This window comes from Monodon monoceros, unplaced genomic scaffold (assembly GCF_005190385.1).
Source record: "Monodon monoceros isolate NGI ecotype Baffin Bay Population unplaced genomic scaffold, NGI_Narwhal_1 Super_Scaffold_7, whole genome shotgun sequence".
Lineage (NCBI taxonomy): Eukaryota > Metazoa > Chordata > Mammalia > Artiodactyla > Monodontidae > Monodon > Monodon monoceros.
In genome coordinates, this window is record NW_021703784.1 from 93,801,354 (window position 1) to 93,817,077 (window position 15,724).

The 15,724-nt window shown below is 42.0% G+C and overlaps 1 protein-coding gene across 11 annotated transcripts in view; it reads right to left on the reverse strand.

Moving 5' to 3' along the window:
• AMBRA1 (autophagy and beclin 1 regulator 1) overlaps positions 1-15,724 on the reverse strand; it is a 173,361-nt gene that overhangs the window by 99,699 nt on the left and 57,938 nt on the right. For 9 of the 11 annotated variants that reach the window (XM_029207199.1, XM_029207194.1, XM_029207193.1 and 6 more), the window contains 2 exons: positions 13,767-13,853; positions 9,293-9,472 (listed from right to left, as the gene is read on the reverse strand). In XM_029207199.1, coding sequence (XP_029063032.1) covers positions 9,293-9,472; positions 13,767-13,853 — 267 coding nt within the window. The remainder of the gene's footprint in view (positions 1-9,292; positions 9,473-13,766; positions 13,854-15,724) is intronic. The other 2 variants (XM_029207201.1, XM_029207197.1) reach the window with 1 other exon arrangement.

A 15,724-nucleotide genomic window follows, 5' to 3' on the forward strand; every position in this document is an offset into this window, starting at 1 on the left:
TGAAGATAACTTAGAAAAATGGACAAATGCCAGGGCTGGGAGAAAATTTGGCTCCTATGACATATTTCACAAGCCTCTTTTAATTGTTATTAAAACCTAAAAACAATTAACTTCTTTCTGATTCAATTTCTCCTTCCGTCTAAAAAAAAAAAAAAAAAAAGGGAGGAGGAAGGGCAAAACATGGTCAGAGATAATGGCTTTATGTTATTTAGAGATTACCGGAAGATATATATATATATATATGAAAATCAGCTGGCTCAGATACAAGCAGTCTCAGAATGATGGTTACATTAGGCACCGCAAAAGAGGCAATAATATTAAGTGAGTGGAGATGTATCTCTTGGTCCTCAGTTTAACGTCTTGACTAATGATGGGGAAGTAGGAGTTAAACAGCATCTCAATAAAATGTAGAGAAGACTTCAAATTGAAAGTGTTGAGCACACTAGCAAAGAAGGAGAAATGACAGAATTGTACACAGAACAATTAGTAAAATGTGAAATGTGGTGAACACGCAAATGAGATGCTGCCTATGGGAGAAAAAAAACACAGGCATCTAGGAGAAAATAGCCTAGAACAGCTCAAACATTTCCTGACCAGGAAAAACTTAAAACATGAATGGGTAAGGTGGCAAAGGCCAGAATGTCCAACCACAGGACAAGTTAAGCAAGTAGAGGGCAAAAGCCCCATGTTTTAATGCTGGCACACAAAAATCCCTGACTAAAAGCATGGCCTTAAATAAATTAGAGGTGAAAAGAGCAACTAATGACTCTAGCTTCTATAGTCTAGAAAGAAGGGAAAATTCAAAATAAGGAGCTGAGATGGGGAAACAAACTTCAATGCAAAGGATATCTGCAAGGGCGGGGAGAGGAAGAGTGGTTAAGAGTTTCAAGAAAAGGAAAAAAAAAAGTTTCAAGAAAAGGGCAAAGAAATTAAAAGTACTTAAAATAATGTTCAATTTAGAAAACTACACAGACTCTGACACTCACTTCAGTGCTGATACAAGACCAACATGGAGCAAGCCTCCACGAGATGAAGAAGGCAAATTTAGGCAGAGACTAAAGATTAGAAGATGTTTGCCAGATGAACAGTGGGAGAAAGGCAGACCCAGAAAGATAGTTTACCTTAGGAATAATGGAGGGTGATAAATACTGGGCCTAACATAACATAGCCCATGCCCTTTTCAAGGGTAGTACTTAAAAAAAAAAACAAAAACAGTGAAGACCAGAGTATGCAAGCACGCTGGTACCACTCCTCTATCACTGGAGGACTCTTTCTCACCAGAATACTTTTCAGGGAAACACCAGAGAAATCCTCATCAATTTCATCAGCCAGAAGCTGCCTTTAAGCCAGCAGGATAGAAGCTGGCTGAGTTATTAATGGCCTTCCCAGTTGTTGAACTCTGTGCATCTCTGATTAACTCTCAGAAGGCTATTTGGGAAGGAGAGGGGGGAAAAAAATAAGACTTTCTCATAAAAGATTTTGTAAGGAAAAATCACCCTTCAAACAAGCATCCAAGACAACTGCCAAATACAAGAAAATGCATCTATGGAACAAGGGAGAAACACAGCAGCTACTCTTGCTAAATGCCTGGGATTAATTGCCTCAGAGAAAAGCTGTAACTTAAAGGAATGTAAAATACACCTACAGACTGCTGTCTGAGTCCTAACCAGAGAGTCAGGCTGCCATTACTACTCAGTGACAAATGGCTCTGACTTGGGCCTTTGTAAATAAAGCTCTGGCAGCACAAAGCTCAAAAGGCCATTATCTTCTTGACAATACACAGTTGACTGTGCTGAAAATTAGACCATTAAAAAAATACTTGTTTCCCTGTGCTCTTCAGTTTCTACTCAATCTCCAGACAACAGAAGGCCTAGCTGGTGTTCCTGTCCTTGGATGGCACAGTGATCTTGGCCAAGTCCTTTCTTTACTCGGGTGCTATTAGTAAGGCTCTAGACTCTACTTCGAAGGACTGTGCACGCATGTCAGGGCTAGATTTCTGGGAGGAAGGCACAGGCCCAGCTGATATCATTCATAGGGGATACCTAATAGCATAGGTCTCTTGGAACTTCAGAGCCTTAATTTTTCTCCAAGGAATAGTAATATAACAGATAACTACCACTTACAAATTCCTCTCCTTTCTTTTTCTTTCCTTTTTTTTTTTTTTTTTTTTAATTTGTTTGTTTGGCTGCATTGGGTCTTCGTTGCTGTGTGCGGGCTTTCTCTAGCTGCGGCGAGCGGGGGCTACTCTTTGTTGCGGTGCGTGGGCTGCTCATTGCCGTGGCTTCTCTTGTTGTGGAGCACGGGCTCTAGGCACGCGGGCTTCAGTAGCTGTGGTACGCGGGCTCAGTAGTTGTGGCTCACGGGCTCTAGAGCGCAGGCTCAGTAGTTGTGGTGCACGGGCTTAGTTGCTCCGTGGCATGTGGGATCTTCCCGGACCAGGGCTTGAACCCATTTCCCCTGCACTGGCAGGCGGATTCTTAACCACTGCGCCACCAGAGAAGTCCTCTCCTTTCTTGTTCTACCTTTAATTTCATCTTCATGTATTATGCAAATCCATATTCCTATTGTGCATTTTATGTTAAAAAATAAATACATATCTCTAAGTGATAGTTATCCTCCTTTCCCCCTCTTCCTTCACAGCTGTTTAATTCTTTAAATCCACATATATTCCATTTTCTTTCTCTTCTCCTACCATTCCTCATAATAAATATTCATATGTATTTTAGTTGCCCAGAAAGAATACTAATTTTAAAGCTGCCAAGCAATATTATATATTTCTAAGCAATAGGCTCAAAACCCTCAGGAAAGAGCTGGAATTCAGGTAGGCATATATTTTATAAATCTGTTGGGGCTCCACAGGTACCAGATATCCTATTCCTAATCCTCAGGAAGTCTCTCCACTTTTCTGAAACTTTTCATTATTCTACCTCTGCTGAGTACAAGGGAAATCCTTCTAAGATAGGTAGTTAGCTCCAACAAAGATCCAAGAGCTTTAGGGCTAAAATAAACTTCAGAGATTATCTAATCTAATTTTACAAGGTCAGACATTGAGGCCTAGGGTAGGAGAGGGACTTGCCAAAGGTCAAATGGCATATCACAGGCTCAGCCGAAACTGGAACGCGGGGCTATTCCCTAGACAATAGTTGTCAGGCTCTGGGAACCAGTGGGCACTAACAGGAGATCCCAGTTCCATCCAATCACAGCTGTTCTGGGAGTCACTTGCTACTTTATAAACTTAGCTCAAAATCAGTTCCAGTAAGAGTAAAAAAGGACTCCGGCAACATTTTATTTGGAGAAGTAGGAAGTGAGGCAGCTGAGCTCTCACACAGCTCATCTCCCCAGGAATATTCACAAACAGGCCCCACTCTTATAAAACACCAAGGCCTCTTATGTCTAATACTTAACATTCAGTCCTCATATGTCCTCATATGTATTTTGCCCACTGTTTTCTAACTGGTTTTCCTGCATCCATATACTTGCCACCTGCCTAACAACCGCTGTCAGAATTCGCTGCCTAAAACACATGTTGAATAATGGCTGTCCCTAGACAAAAACAAGGCCAAAATTTCTCAGCCAGGCACTCCAGGCCCTCCACAGTCCATGTCTTTCTGATCTTATCGCTCAAAGTACAAATACTCCGTTGCTCTAACCACAGATGTATGCAGGGTCTCTGCACAAACCCTGTAAATCTTCTGTGTCTGGGCTTTTGCTTAAGCTACTCCTTTGTCTAGAATCTCCTTCCCTACTTCCATCCTCCACGTCAATTCGTTGAAGTCCTATGGGGTCTTCACACCTAGCTGAAACCCATGAAGCCTTCTCACATCTCCCCAAGTACTCTCTCCCTTCATACAATGCTGTCCTGTACTTTAGGGGTACCTTATTACAGTCTATCTTATGAGATATTGTGTAAAAATCTGATGTTATTCCATAGCTTAAAACTCTTCAGTGACTCCCGCTCACCTGCAGGGTACAGTTCTCCTCCTTTGCAAGGCACACAAGACTCCCCAAGATCTGGTACCACTCTAACTCTCGGGGCTCATCTCCTGCTGTATCTTGGACTTTACAACCTGACCATACTTGTCAACAAGGGAATTCTTGACATGCTCCATGCTGTTTCATGTTTCTATGACTCTGCATTTATTTGCCTTTCTTCTAAGTATATCTGGAGAAAAGTCCTATTTTAAGACTTTCTCTTTTATAAACCCACGCTATAAAAAACAATCAACCACCACAAACATCAATTAAATGAAATTATTTAAAACTCTGGTAAAAAGGAAGTGAATGGTTTCTTATCTCATCTCACTTTAAGAACTACTTCTATATAATACCACCACTCAATAACTGTAGCTGGTTGCCTGATCCTTGACTGCTTTGGCAGGTTCCAGTCTGTAAAGAGAATGGTCACTTTACAGTGTGTTCCCTTATAGTTTCTCTTGCACTTCTAATATCAAAGAGATTATGGTCTGTAAGTCAAAGGAAGAAACAAAGGCAACCCCATTTCAGAATGAAGTACACGACTTCTTGCTCTGAAGATCTGCCCCTTCCCTTTCTCGGCTATAAGTAACATATCTGTTATTAGTAGTCACTGACTCCCATAGGAGTCCTGGAAATTTGGGGCATAGAAGAGAGAGCAGGGGCAAACACTACCAAGGACATGTGACTTCACTCTCCTGGAATTTCTAGCCATGAGAACTTGACACAAGTATATGAGTCTCACAAAGCTGTCAGGATTTCACCTATAGACAGATAAGAGTAACATCATCGGGTTTCTAACATATTTTCTTTGTGTGACTCAATTAAATTTCCGTAGTGGCAAAAGGGCAGATGAAGAATATTAAATTCTGAACTATAAAGGCGAGTAACTTCTATGCCACACCCAGTCAGATGGCAGAATGGAGTGACAGCCTTCAGAACTGTCCTCAGCTACATTATATACCAAGAAGACCTTTTAATGACTTCCTTGCTAGAAGGTGTCTAGCAAGGGGACCATGAAAGCCTTCTGGTTGAGGCTCCTCCGCACATGTGTATGTGGTACTGCTAGAACATATCATGCCAAACTAAGGAACCAGAACCCATCTTGGGCAACCAGAAATGACTGTCATTCATTTCACAATGAAACGGTTTTGCATATTTGGTCACAATATGGATTTCTGGGTAAAAGGAACCCAAATACAACGAGATAAATTAGAAGAGTTAATAAAACAAATGTAACTGACTTCAAGACACTTCATCTGAAAGACCAGGCTGAAAGACTAGAATTCTCACTGAGACGTTTTCCCCAAGTACAGACTGGTGTCACAACTGTGAATGAAGGATTTGTTCTCTCTGTGCTGGCAACAATTTTTAAGAAGTTGAGGGACTTCCCTGGTGGTCCAGTGGTTGAGAATCTGCTTTCCAATGCAAGGGACACAGGTTCGATCCCTGGTCGGGGAACTAAGATCCGCAACTAGGCCCGCATGCTCTGGAGCCCACACACCACGAGAGAGCCTGCACGCTGCAACTGCTAAGCCCACGCGCTCTAAGAGCCCACGCACCACAACTAGAGAAAAGCCTGTGTGCTGCACCAAAGAGCCTGCGCACTGCAAAGAAAGATCCCGTGTGCCGCAACTAAGACCTGATGCAGCCAAATTAATAATTTAAAAAAAAAAAAAAAAGAAGTTGAATATAATTATGCAGTGTTGGAGATATTTGTGACTGATCTAATCTGAAGCTTCTCCAGTTCTGTCATTAGCTCAGGGTATCCTTGCCTTGGAAGGCAAAGCAGGTAAAAAATGAGGCAAGAAGATGAACTGGAGATGATTCTAGGATTATAATTACATTTAGAATAACAGATAAAATGAGGGGGGAGGGTAAGGGTAGGTTGAACAACAGTCATAAAGTCACAGGTACCACCTCTTTTGCTGGCCTTAGAAACTACAGGAACACAGCACTCAACCTGGGCTTCATAAAAGCCTCCCTCCCTCTTTCCAAAGGGATGGTGAAAATAAAAATGTGAGTTTTCCTTATGCTTATTTGCCATCTACATTCTAGCAGGTGGTCTGAGCTCAGAAGGAGGCAGACAGCAGGGTCGGGGCAGCCACACCTTTACCCTGCTTGTGAACATCTTTATGCAAAGACAGATGCTGAGGGCTTCAGGACAGACCACCTGACAGCAGGTTTCTGGATGTCCTGTTTGTGCATTTTGATAAACACAGGGACCCTGAAGTCTCAATCCTTGCCGCAGACAGAGACAAATGACAGGAGAAGATGCCTGCCTGGGAAGATGGTCATTAATCCAGACCACAAAAGAATAGAAAGTTTAACCTGATGTTGACCAACCTTCAAACCTATCTTCCCTAGCGATAAATCTAGATAGTCTTGCTGCACAGCAAGCTCATGGAGCAAGGGCTCAAATATGGTTGTACATCATTTTTAAAGGTTTTTAAATCTGCAGGACACTAAAGTCAGACACTAAACATGCTTGCTCCTGATCTCTAATCTTAGACATGTCTGACTTTGGTCAAGCCTCTGTATCCTTATTTTAAAAAACACAGTGAAATGAACAACTATCTCACTGGGTTATTATAAGGAGTAAACAAGATTTTAAAAGACATATGTATATTAGTATATATATACTACAAATGTTGTGTATGTTATAAATTAGTATACATGAAAAATGTGATAGCTGATACCTTTCATTCAATGGATGATGAAAGAGAACCAAAAAAGATGGGATCTGCGTAATGTCTCCGTTTTGTTTTCTGAGGTCCCTATACACCTGGATGGGACAAGCTAGAGAAAGGCAAAATGATCTGTGACTTAGCAAATAGAAGGAGAGTGAAGAGGTTGGAGTGGGGTGGCAAAGGCAAGACCATGCTGTGTTGTGAAGGTGAGGAAACCCAGGAGAAGAACAGTCTCTCTTAATGGTACCCTAAGTGTTAGGATTCCAGGCCATATCTAACTTAATCTGCTTCTCTGTACTTGAAAGAACTATAAATTATGACTGTACACGCCTGTAACTTTCTTTCTAGTTATCAAAGCTGAGGAAAAGGATTCGGGCAGAGAAATTAAAATGGGCTGGTACATTCCCTAATTTCTCACTTTCTCTCTCCTCAGAGTACCTAGAAATTAAGAGAAGAGGCACAACCACAAGCAGCCTTTGGTTTACAGTAGGGGGAGGAGGGCGGGGAAAGAGACAGAGAAAGAATGAACAGACGGTAACTCAGCATCAACCAGCCGGCAACATCCTTCACTAGAAGACCTGGACTGCTAATACTGAGGTGACTAATCCACAGCTGCTATTAAAAACAAGTTTATAGTCTGCTTCAGCCCCACAAGAAAGGCAAACACCAAGGGGAGGGACTTTCGGAGGGGCTTTAGAGAAACCAGCCCATTGTTACTAACCAGGGAGCAATACAATGGTAAGTCAGTGCATGAAAGGTGAAGAGGGTGATGTAAATTCAGGCTGCGCTGAAGCCAGGGGGAGGCAAGAGCACAGGTGGGCTGTGGGGAGCACAGGGAGGAGGCAGTCTGACACAGGAAAATCAAGGGGGAAGGAAGGGGAAAGGGAGGAGGTGGTAACAGAAGAAAGAGAAGGTAAGATGAGAACAGAACATTTTAAACTAACCCAGAACTCCACTGTGAAGGACAAGTCACGAGGCAAGATACAGCTCAAAGGCATGAGCCCCACGTTTCACCACTGCGAAGAGATAACAGCCTTCCAAACATGCGTGGAGAGAGGGCTATGCAATCTGCACTGACTCCCAGAGCTCCACGGGATTACCGAGGCTTTTCAGCAGCACTAAGTCCCAGCAGCCTTGGCACTGTGCGTTGAAACTGCTTCCCTGAATAGACCCCGGTGCTGGAAAAATAATCATTTCTACAGGGGAACATATTTCCCTACAGGTGTCTGCCTGGCTAAAGGAGTGGAGACTCTCCCTTCACTGCTGTGCCCACGTCCATCTTCCCCCAGCGGGGACTTAAGGCAGAAGGACACATCTGAGAGTCACAGAGCAGCTGGGCCCTTCTCCCACCACCCCTGCTCCGTTTGCCACAGCACAGCTGTTTGAGGGCAACCTTGCATTTCTTTCACATTTACATCTTCCTCAGACGAATGAGCCTCCCACTGAATGTTCCTTCTGCTTCCCAGTACACAATTGGCCAGTGTGTTTAAGGATTGTATCGGGAAGGCCAATTGGTATGAAGGGTATTCCCACCTTCTTGGTCCTCTCTGGCAAAGATATTTCTCAAACACTTCATAAAGCTCCACTGCAAGATGGCTCCTGGGGAACTATTCATTCAGCTTACGAAAGAGGAAGGTGGAAGGGAGGCAGGAGCTCTTAAGATCCCAGACCTGACCAGGCTATGTCAAGATGAAGGGGAAAAAAAAAGGAAGATGACTGACAGGCTGTCCTATTCCAGTACTGCCAGCAAAAAAGATGGGGAAAGAAAAATGTTTAACCACCCTTCCCTCTTATTCTGCATGTTTTGAGAATATCAAAATATAGGAATCAAAGCAAAAGCCAAATGTCCAATCTGGTACAAGCCAGGAAAGCTCAGTTTCAAGATGGAAAGAAACACAATGCATGGCTAGAAAGGTCAGGAGCAGCAGGTGAGAGAATGTAAAACCCAGCAGGAAGATTGGGGAGCTTGACCTTGGAGCCCGGGACTGACGCTGCTCCTTTAGCTCACCCCCGTACCCCAGCCGACCGCTCAAAGAGACTAGCAGAGCAAGGAATCACCTCTCAACCCCCACATTAATCTGACAGGCAACTTCCAAAGGATCCTTACTGGGGGTACAGGGAGACTGAGAACGTTTAGGGACAAGGGAGTAGGACCTCAGAGAAGCAGTGTGATTAAGGGTACTGAGAGAATCTGTCTCCTAGGGAAATCCGAGTATTGTCTTTGTTGTTAATCTCTGTATCTACTCTGCTTAAGAGAAAAAACACGAACCCTCCTGCCTCCCTGATGTTATGAAGACAGTCCACATGAAGCACTTCCACAGTCACTGTTTACGCAAATGGGAAATTAAAAAGTTGCCTAAAGAGCAGCGGCCATTTTCTCCCAGCCTGGCCTGGGGCCCAATGGGCTGTCTCTTCCCAGAGGCTTCAGGGAATCAGCAATGCAACTACCAGAGGTGGGAGTGCCCTGGGCATTTTAACCCTCTGTCCCTCACCCCATCCTATTTCTCATAAATAATAACTTAGGGGTCTGAAGCAAGAATGTCAAACCACTATTGCTCAGACAGTGGCCAACTTGGAAGCACTCACAGCTTGGGAGGAGGGGTAAGAAAGCAAGTTGAATATATACTTACTCAAAGTCCTCAAATTCCAAGTCGGTTCCCTCTACTGATGGACCCTGGTTGTCTGAGGAAGAGGAGGAGGTGGAAGAACGGAGGCGGTTCTGTTGGTAGCGCATAGAACGCTGGCGGATACTGTCTCTCCGTGAGAGATACTGGATCATCCTCTGGGCATAGTATGCAGCAGGAGATAATCTGAGAGAAACAGAGATGAACAAACACAAACTAGCACTAATGTGGGGAATACTGTGAAAGACAGTAAATCCAGCTCTCCCATCACATCTCCCTGCTGAGGCGAACTCTGGAGACATGAAAAATAAACGGCATTTAACTCACCAGGAGATTTGTACTGCACAATATGCTTATCAGACTACCACCAGTGTTTCTGTTCTGAGATAAGGCAAACAGCTGTTTAATCAGTCATCATCTGATCAACAGCTGCCCCTTCCAAGAGTTTAACACTGGACCTTTCTTTTAGTTTCTTAAGGGACCTCTTTTAACTTCTCAGGGTGTGCCCTTTATATAGATTCGCAGATTTTCCTTAATCATCCATATTCAAAATATAAGAAATGAAAGGGACCACAGCTTCTTTCATTTTATAGATGAGAAAACAGGCCAAGAGATGGTGAACCCGAGATGACTAAAGAAGGCATCTTCAGGCATCACCTTCACCAGGGCTCCTTTCTTCTCCAACAAATACTTGTAGCTCCAGATTTGTCCTAGCTCCTTAAGAGTACTTCTTTGAACCTCTTATCTCTCCTTTACAGATTATCCAGATATTTTAACACAGAGAAAATATTCAGGATAGAGACTGAGAGTAAAATATACTCAGGAGAACAGAAAATCTAAAAGAAAACAACAGCTTTTTTCTATTTCTTATGACAGAGCATCATAGGCTACGTGGGCACTGAGCAACACAGAAGACAACAGTCACTCTTCTTCTCCCTTACAATGGCTGTTCTCAGTAATTAGTCTTAAAAGACTTAATTTACTTTAAATTAGTAAAAGGTCTATATTCTTCCAGCTATGGTTCACTGTCTTCATACTCCATGAAAATGTCTACTGTCCTATACAATTTGCACATTCCCTTCTTTCTCAAGTTTTTCCTCCATCTTTCACAACGTATATAATTTGAGGCTGTGAACTGAGAAAGTGAGAGAACAGTAACAGAAAAATGTTTTATATATAATATTAAGTGGATTACTAAGAAATTTCAAGACTTAAAACCTGCCCAAGACCTAAAACCTGCCAACTTTGATTCAACAATTCCACTATTAATTTTATCCTACAGAAATACACCAGGATACAAAGATATATATATATATTGCTGGCGCTAGTGAAAAACTGGGAAACACCCCAAATGTCCACCAACAGATTAAATAAATTACATCTATACAAAGAAACATTATATAACAATTGAAAAGAATATCCTTATATATGCACAATGAAAGCCCTCTAAAATAAAATTTTAAGTGGGGGAAAAATTAAAGAATGATATGTATATACTAATACGTATATAAAAATATTTATTTCTGTAATTAGAACCAAAAAAATTAAACACAACAATCCTGATAAGGATTCCTAGGGACCTTAACTTCTATAATGTTTGAATATAGAAGGAAAAAAAAAGCATGCAACTTTTTTTTTCTAATGGAAATCTGGAAAAACTGATTGAGAATGGAAATGGAAATACTTACATCCAAATGGTAGAAAAAGTACAAACATCTTGCTGCCTGACCTTTCATTACCCCTGGACAAAGTAAGCCTCTAGGTAAATCCTCGGTAAATCTACTCACTCAGACCAAAGGAGATCCTGCAGTCAACTGCCTCACGAAACAGGGCTGCCTCTGAAATGCCTGTCATCAGAGGTGGTGTCCTTCTGGCCAACCATCAAGCAGAATTTCCAAGCAGGCCAGGTGACAATCTTTGGAACTCAAAAGTCTGTGTTATGGAACAATATGCTGCATTTGGCACCTCTGAATCCAAATTATCTTTATACAGTAGGTGGGCATGGGACGTACAGAGGCCTTGGCCAAGATCATCAGAGAATAAGATTTAAAGTTTCAACTAGTGGAACTTTCACTGTCTCTTTGGGCACCTGTTCCCATGCATTTGGCAAGGATGAATCAAGAACCCTAAATTTTCAACAGACAGAAGCCAATACTCTTGAGTTGTTCCTATAGCTACCAAATATACAGAAATCTTCCAGTAGAAATCAATTGTTGTTGGTTAAATTCTCAAGTCAGTCAGAGCAGAAAAGAATGTTAAAAAAAAGTTTTAAGAGGAGAATGAAGATTCTTTTTTTAGAAAAGATTCTGAAAAGTGACCATAAATACACTCATTACTGAGTTGATAGCCTACCTTAACTAATGGAAAAATTATATTATGGTGATAGAGGCAGAAATAATGTTGATGCTGACAATAATAAATAAAGATTGTCCTTTTATGTAGGGGTAAAAATTCAGCTCTAGGGGGCTTCCCTGGTGGCGCAGTGGTTGAGAGTCCGCCTGCCGATGCAGGGGACGCGGGTTCGTGCCCCGGTCTGGGAAGATCCCACATGCCGCGGAGCGGCTGGGCCCGTGAGCCATGGCCGCTGAGCCTGCGCGTCCGGAGCCTGTGCTCCACACGGGAGAGGCCACAGCAGTGAGAGGCCCACATACCGCAAAAAAAAAAAAAAAAAAATTCAGCACTAGGTAACCTCAATTGTTTAATTTCACCATTGGACAGGAATTCCCTAAACTACATAACTGTGCATCAATGGTAAAGAAAAATGGATTCACAATTATTAAGTACAAGTACATCATAGCCTCATCTTTTTAGATATCCAGAGGGAAGCTAAGGATCTGAATGCTGACATGTCTCATAAAGGCTTTGACCTATACAGATTATGCAGGGTGAAATCTAAGAGGAAAAAGAAATTAAACAACCAGTAATGAGGTAACAATCATCCTCCTACTGAAGAGTGGATAATTATCAAACTCTAAAAGTGTTCCAAGTGAATATTTTAAATAACTCAAGTTTTCTTCAAGGAAGAATACTTCCCCCTCCAAAAAACCCTTTTTTGTGTTTAAAGGGAAAATGTAAAAATAACACCACCACAAAGTTTGGCCTTTCTGTGATAAAGAGATCTGAGTAGGAATAAATAACAAATTTATTACATGAAAGGCGGACAAATAATGGTCTTTAAGAGTCACCGTTAAACTTTGTCAGGTTAAAAATTCTGGGGATGAGATTCCCATTACTGTCCTAAAAGAAACTGTTTCACAGCAAGAAGTTCTCTCAGGGTTTCAAAGAATTTGATTCATGCAAAATATTTCCTTCTCTTATTTAGGGCTTGTTACTTTCAAATATGACTAGAGACTAACATAAACTTCCTTGTTTCAGTCATCATCTAAGTTGCCTACCCGTTTTAAAGTCATCAGTCCCCATGTTCCCTGATCTGCCATTTCTGGGGTACGGAAAAGGAAGTAAGAGGATAACAGGGAATCTTTTCACTAGTATCTCAGAAAGAATGCTCAGTATCATGACATAACTGTAGTAACAACAAAATCACTCAATAACCTTGGAAACAAAAACCTTGGACTTGAAATTCTTAATCTACAGCAAAGCTCATTTAGCCTTTTCTGACCTACACTGTTAATAACTTCAACCCCACCATTATAAATTACCCTCTTCTTTTGGCAAAGCCTCACAATGTGCGGTCTGCTGTTGCTAGAGAATGTGCAGGTTTAACCCCCTTTCGGATCATTAACAGAATTATTAAGTCCTGCTGTGACAACCCCAAAGGGCTGCTCACTATAAATAAATGTTATATAACAACTCAACACCCCATCCTCGGTCCTGAGTTACCAGTATAAGGTAAAGGTGGGCCTTAAACTCATCTGAATTCTTTTTTTCTTTTTATCTCTTCAAGAACTTTTCAAATGTCTTCTAATGGGGGTAAGGCAAGCACTTTAATAATATGTCAACTTGTTTTATTCAGTTACCCTTTTGTCAGTCATCTCTTCCGTCATATAGTCTCCAAAACTTCAACATCTGAATGAACTTGATTTCCGCCTTTTCATGTTCTAAATTTTCTCTCAAATGAGAGAGAATTGTTTGCTTTTAATTTGTAAGTGATTTCCCTATTAATAAAAAAACTTTTGTTTCCCTTTTGGCTGTCCATCTGAATGGCAACAGCCTCTCTGATGAGCAGAAAAGAAATATCCTGTGATTCTGCCAATGACCTCCTCAGGTCCCTCCTCTAGTGTCCCACTTACAAAAATGAGCCCCAAAGGACAAGGGCTCAGTCATAACCCTCTGTCACCAGAGGCTCTGTTCACTTACCTGTAATACTTCCCAATCACCTGAACCACCTGTCTCAAAACTGTAACTGAAGAGTAAAAGAGCACCAGGACCAGAGAGGCACAGAATGGGGCTTCCAACAGCTTGGGAACCCCAAGGGCAGTCCCTCCCCCCCACCTAGTGCCATTTCTCACTTCAGCCTTACCTCGCTGGGTCTGGGTAAATTGGGTGCTCTCTGGATCCTGCTCCATCATAACGGGATAATGAAATGAGGGAAGACTCCAGCAGCCTCCTAGCAGAGATTAAAAAAATGGCAATAATCCCTGTCAATTACCAACTCAGAGGTCATTCATAAGGAAAAATGGGGGGAGAGATAAATAACATCCCCCTTTGCAGCTAGCTAACACCTCTTATCTGGGATCACACCCTTCCTATAAGCACTTAGAGGCATAAGTAAATGAAGAGCTCCAGAGCTCCCACGCTGGATATGGCCATTGTATCATGGTGAATACTGCTCTTCCGTCAGTGCAGTAGAGACATGATCTTATTTCTATTTCCAGTACCTCCAGTAGACAAATAGGAGGTTGGGATCAACATGGGAGAGGAAAATGAGGCATACCGAGAGACTATCATGTAGTGCCAACATTTACCTTGGTGTTCAGTTCCTGCATGTCATCCTAATCCACAGCCCCTTATCTTCTACACATTCTGCTCTGCCCACACCCTTTCTGTGAGTACTCCTACAGCTCTCTTAAAAATCTCTAATTATATAATCTAGCCCAACTGTCAATTCAATGATCATATGTGTTACACACATATTTTATTGAGCACTTTTTTAGTGCCAGGCAAATACTAAGCACTTCACATGTAGTTCTTTATTTAAACCTCACCACAGCCTGAAAAGGTAAGCATTACTATACATACATGAGATCAATGGGCCTAGAAGTTAAGTGTATTGCACTGCAGCACACAGCTACCAAGTGATAGCACCAGGACTCCAGTGAAGGCCTGTCAACTCCAAAATGCTTCAAACCACTATGTACATGTATCCAGTGTGAGTCCCAACTAGAATGCAGGTCCAGTAACACTGGCTCTTCCCATTTATTTAAGGGAAGCCAAAAATCTGGACTTTTGCATGAAATCTCCTGTTACATTTTAGCTAAAACATTTTTTTCCTTTTCGTACAGGAAAGGCCAGTTTGACAAACATCTGACAAACATGGTTCGGGGCCCGCAGTTTGCCATGTCTGCCACACTGCTTCCCAACTCATCTGACAAACATGGCTCGGGGCCCCCCAGTTTGCCATGTCTGCCACACTGCTTCCCAACTCAAATGTGCCTTGGCAGCCAATCAAGCTCCTGCCATAGAAGACGTTTCAAAGGAAGTGGACTCAGAAAGAAATGCATATTGTTCCTCTCCAGCAGCATTTTGCCTGGCTCTACCAGGAGCAGGTCTCCAGCTCCCTGCTGGACTCTTCTTTAAAGCAGATCTGCAGGATAAGGACAGCAGCTACCAATCTTTTCCAATTGAGTTAATTCAATTCACTGTTATTATCCCAGCGACTGGCTCACCGAAGCATTTTCCCTAACAGCCTGGGAAAGAGATACAACAGAGGCCCTGTCAACCTGGCTTGCTACCTTTCCCACCCAGGAAAATAACTGTTACATGATGTTTTGGATCTAGACAAGGCTTATAATCCCCACACTTAGGACAAGTTAAATAGTCCTACCACTGAAGGGAGTGAATACAATGAAGCCAATGAGGAAGAGAAGAAAGCAATAAAACAACTTCTCTCTGGTTGAAAACCTGAATCTTCAATGATACCACTGTTTACAGCAGCAGAAATGCTGTGTTTCATCAATTCTAAGACACGCTTTCCCCCCCAACGTTTTAATGTGTCTGAAATTAAGATACATTTTATAATTGTGTGACGCAGTTTAACTGGCAAGATTTTTTTCTTTCATAGGAGCACATAAAATAATGGCATGTCTTTGAATCTTGAAATACGGACTATTTGTGAGAGGAAGGGATAGTGAGAGGTACACAGACTGGAGAAAGAAGAGAAGCGAAATTTTGAGAAGAGTATCAATTTAGGCCATCATATATTCACTACTAATAAATTTGTCCTATAGGAATTAGGCGGGAGCTGAAGAACAGAAGCAA